Source organism: Leishmania donovani, chromosome 10, assembly GCF_000227135.1.
Source record: "Leishmania donovani BPK282A1 complete genome, chromosome 10".
NCBI lineage: Eukaryota > Euglenozoa > Kinetoplastea > Trypanosomatida > Trypanosomatidae > Leishmania > Leishmania donovani.
The window spans coordinates 154,501-156,517 of NC_018237.1; the positions used below are offsets into that span (position 1 = coordinate 154,501).

The 2,017-nt window shown below is 57.3% G+C and overlaps 1 protein-coding gene across 1 annotated transcript; it reads left to right on the top strand.

Annotated features, from left to right (window-relative positions):
• Positions 1-1,510: 1,510 nt before the first annotated feature.
• Positions 1,511-2,017, top strand: LDBPK_100380 (folate/biopterin transporter, putative; the record flags this gene model as incomplete). Its single annotated transcript, XM_003858829.1, has 1 exon — positions 1,511-2,017. A coding segment is annotated over one exon (507 nt), but the record flags the coding sequence as incomplete, so codon positions are not given.

Consider the following 2,017-nt stretch of genomic DNA (forward strand, 5'->3'; position numbering starts at 1 on the left):
TGCACACATATCATGCATATCGTTGCAGCCACTGCGCGCGTGATGCGATGCTGGCATCGATGCCTTTCGCTTGTTTCCTCTTCGTGTGTTGCCGATGCCCTTGTATGTGAAGTAAGGCACAAAGACACGTATACCCACGTCCTTCTTCCCCTCTCCTTCTATGAAATTGGGCTACGGTGCTCCTCACCACCCGGCCTCGCGCTCACGTTGACCCAGCTGCATGCGTGTCTGTTGTTCTTGCGTTGGCGCCTCTGACGGGCCCCCCCTCCCTCTCTCCATTCACCACCCCTCCAACTGGCAACTCCTCGCCACAGGGATCCCTCGTGCGATGCTCCTTTTTCTTGGGTTGCCTCTCTGTAATCCTCTGATTTTCCTCTCCTGGGTTGACACACACATACATATATATATATATATATTGAGCGTCTTGTGCGCTGATGTGCCGGATGATGGTGGTTGTCGGGGGGGGGGGCTGCTGTTGCGACGACAGAAGCAGCCGATACCATTGCTTTCCTCGTTGTTTCCATTGGACGTGTGTGCTTGACGTGTTGGCGCACCAGTGCACTTGGGCCTGTCGGAGCCATCGGCGTAGTATGCTGACCACACAATCAAACCAACATAAAAAAGACGGCGCACGTATCTCTCAGTGATCACATGTGTAGGTGTGCCCCAAAGAGCTGCGGGTACAACGGAACATGGCAGAGGGGGGGGGGTGCTTAGAAGGGAAAATCACGTGGCTCGATGCCCATCGACGGATGGGCGTCGGGGCTGTCGTTTTGCACTCTTGGGTAGGTGCGTCCATCAGTCAGCCATGTACCCATCTATCCCTGCATGAGGGCTCTGTTTACACGCATCGTGTGCCCTTGGATGCGCAACGCCCCTCTTCTGCCTTTCCTTGCTCTCGTCGCTCAGCTGCTGCTGCGATCTTCTCTGTAGCCTCGAGCCTAACGCCTCATGGTCGCCACATCACAGATGAGACGCTTCCGTTTTTTTTTTTTCGCTGCGTTTGCTTCCTATTCTCGACTCTTCTCTCCCACTACCGCTCTTGGTTGTTCGACTTCTCGCACCCCCTCTGGATGTCTATATGTATCCCTCTATATGCACTGAAGCTCGAGATACGTCACTATCCTTGTAAGAAGACGACGCCCACTCACCTATCCGCCCCTCCTTGCATCATCGGTGCCACCACCGCCACGTCTGCCAACGGACGCACACACGCACACGTCTGCGCACGCGCATCACAGTTTTTTTTTTCCTTTCCTCGCTCTCGATCTCAACCGATCTCTCTTGAAGGCCTTTCCGGAGGCTCTCTCGCCACTCGGAGACTTGGGATCGGATCCCCAAGTTCGCTTTTCTACCCTGATCGTGCGCCATTCCTCCTTGCTGCAAGTCCGTGCGGCGGCGTTCTCGACACAGTGCCATACCGCCACCCGTGCGCAACAGCCCTGCTGCCAGTCTCCCTAAAAGCGCTCACGGTGATCGGAGCTTCTCGCTGCGCATTGCCCCCGCGCACATGACACGCTCACAAAACCAAGCGCGCACACATGAGCCCTCCCACGACGCCGGGAAGGCGCAGAACAGCGCGCAAGGGTCGCAAGTGACGCAGAAATACTACGTCCATCCGCAGGCAGCTGCCTTGTTCTCTAAGTGGCCGTGGGTGCGACGGGTGCCGATATTTGGTGAGGCTGTCGAGGGCTACGGGCCCAAGGTCATCGTCGCTCTTGGTACGAGCTACCTGCTCTGCAAGGGCGTCGCGGATCAGATTCTTACCGGTCAGACGTACGCCATGATGATTGATCGCTACGGCATCAGTGTTCCCCGCTACCAGCGCCTGTCTCCGATTTCGTCCATGGGGTGGTCCATCAAGGCCTTCACAGCGATGCTCTGCGACGGCTTCGCCTTCCTCGGCTACACGAAGCGCTGGTACATGTTCATCTCCTGCGTCGGCGGTGGCGCGTTCGCGCTGATCTACGGCCTCCTTCCGGCGAAGGAGGCGTCGGCTGATGTGGCAGCCGCCTTC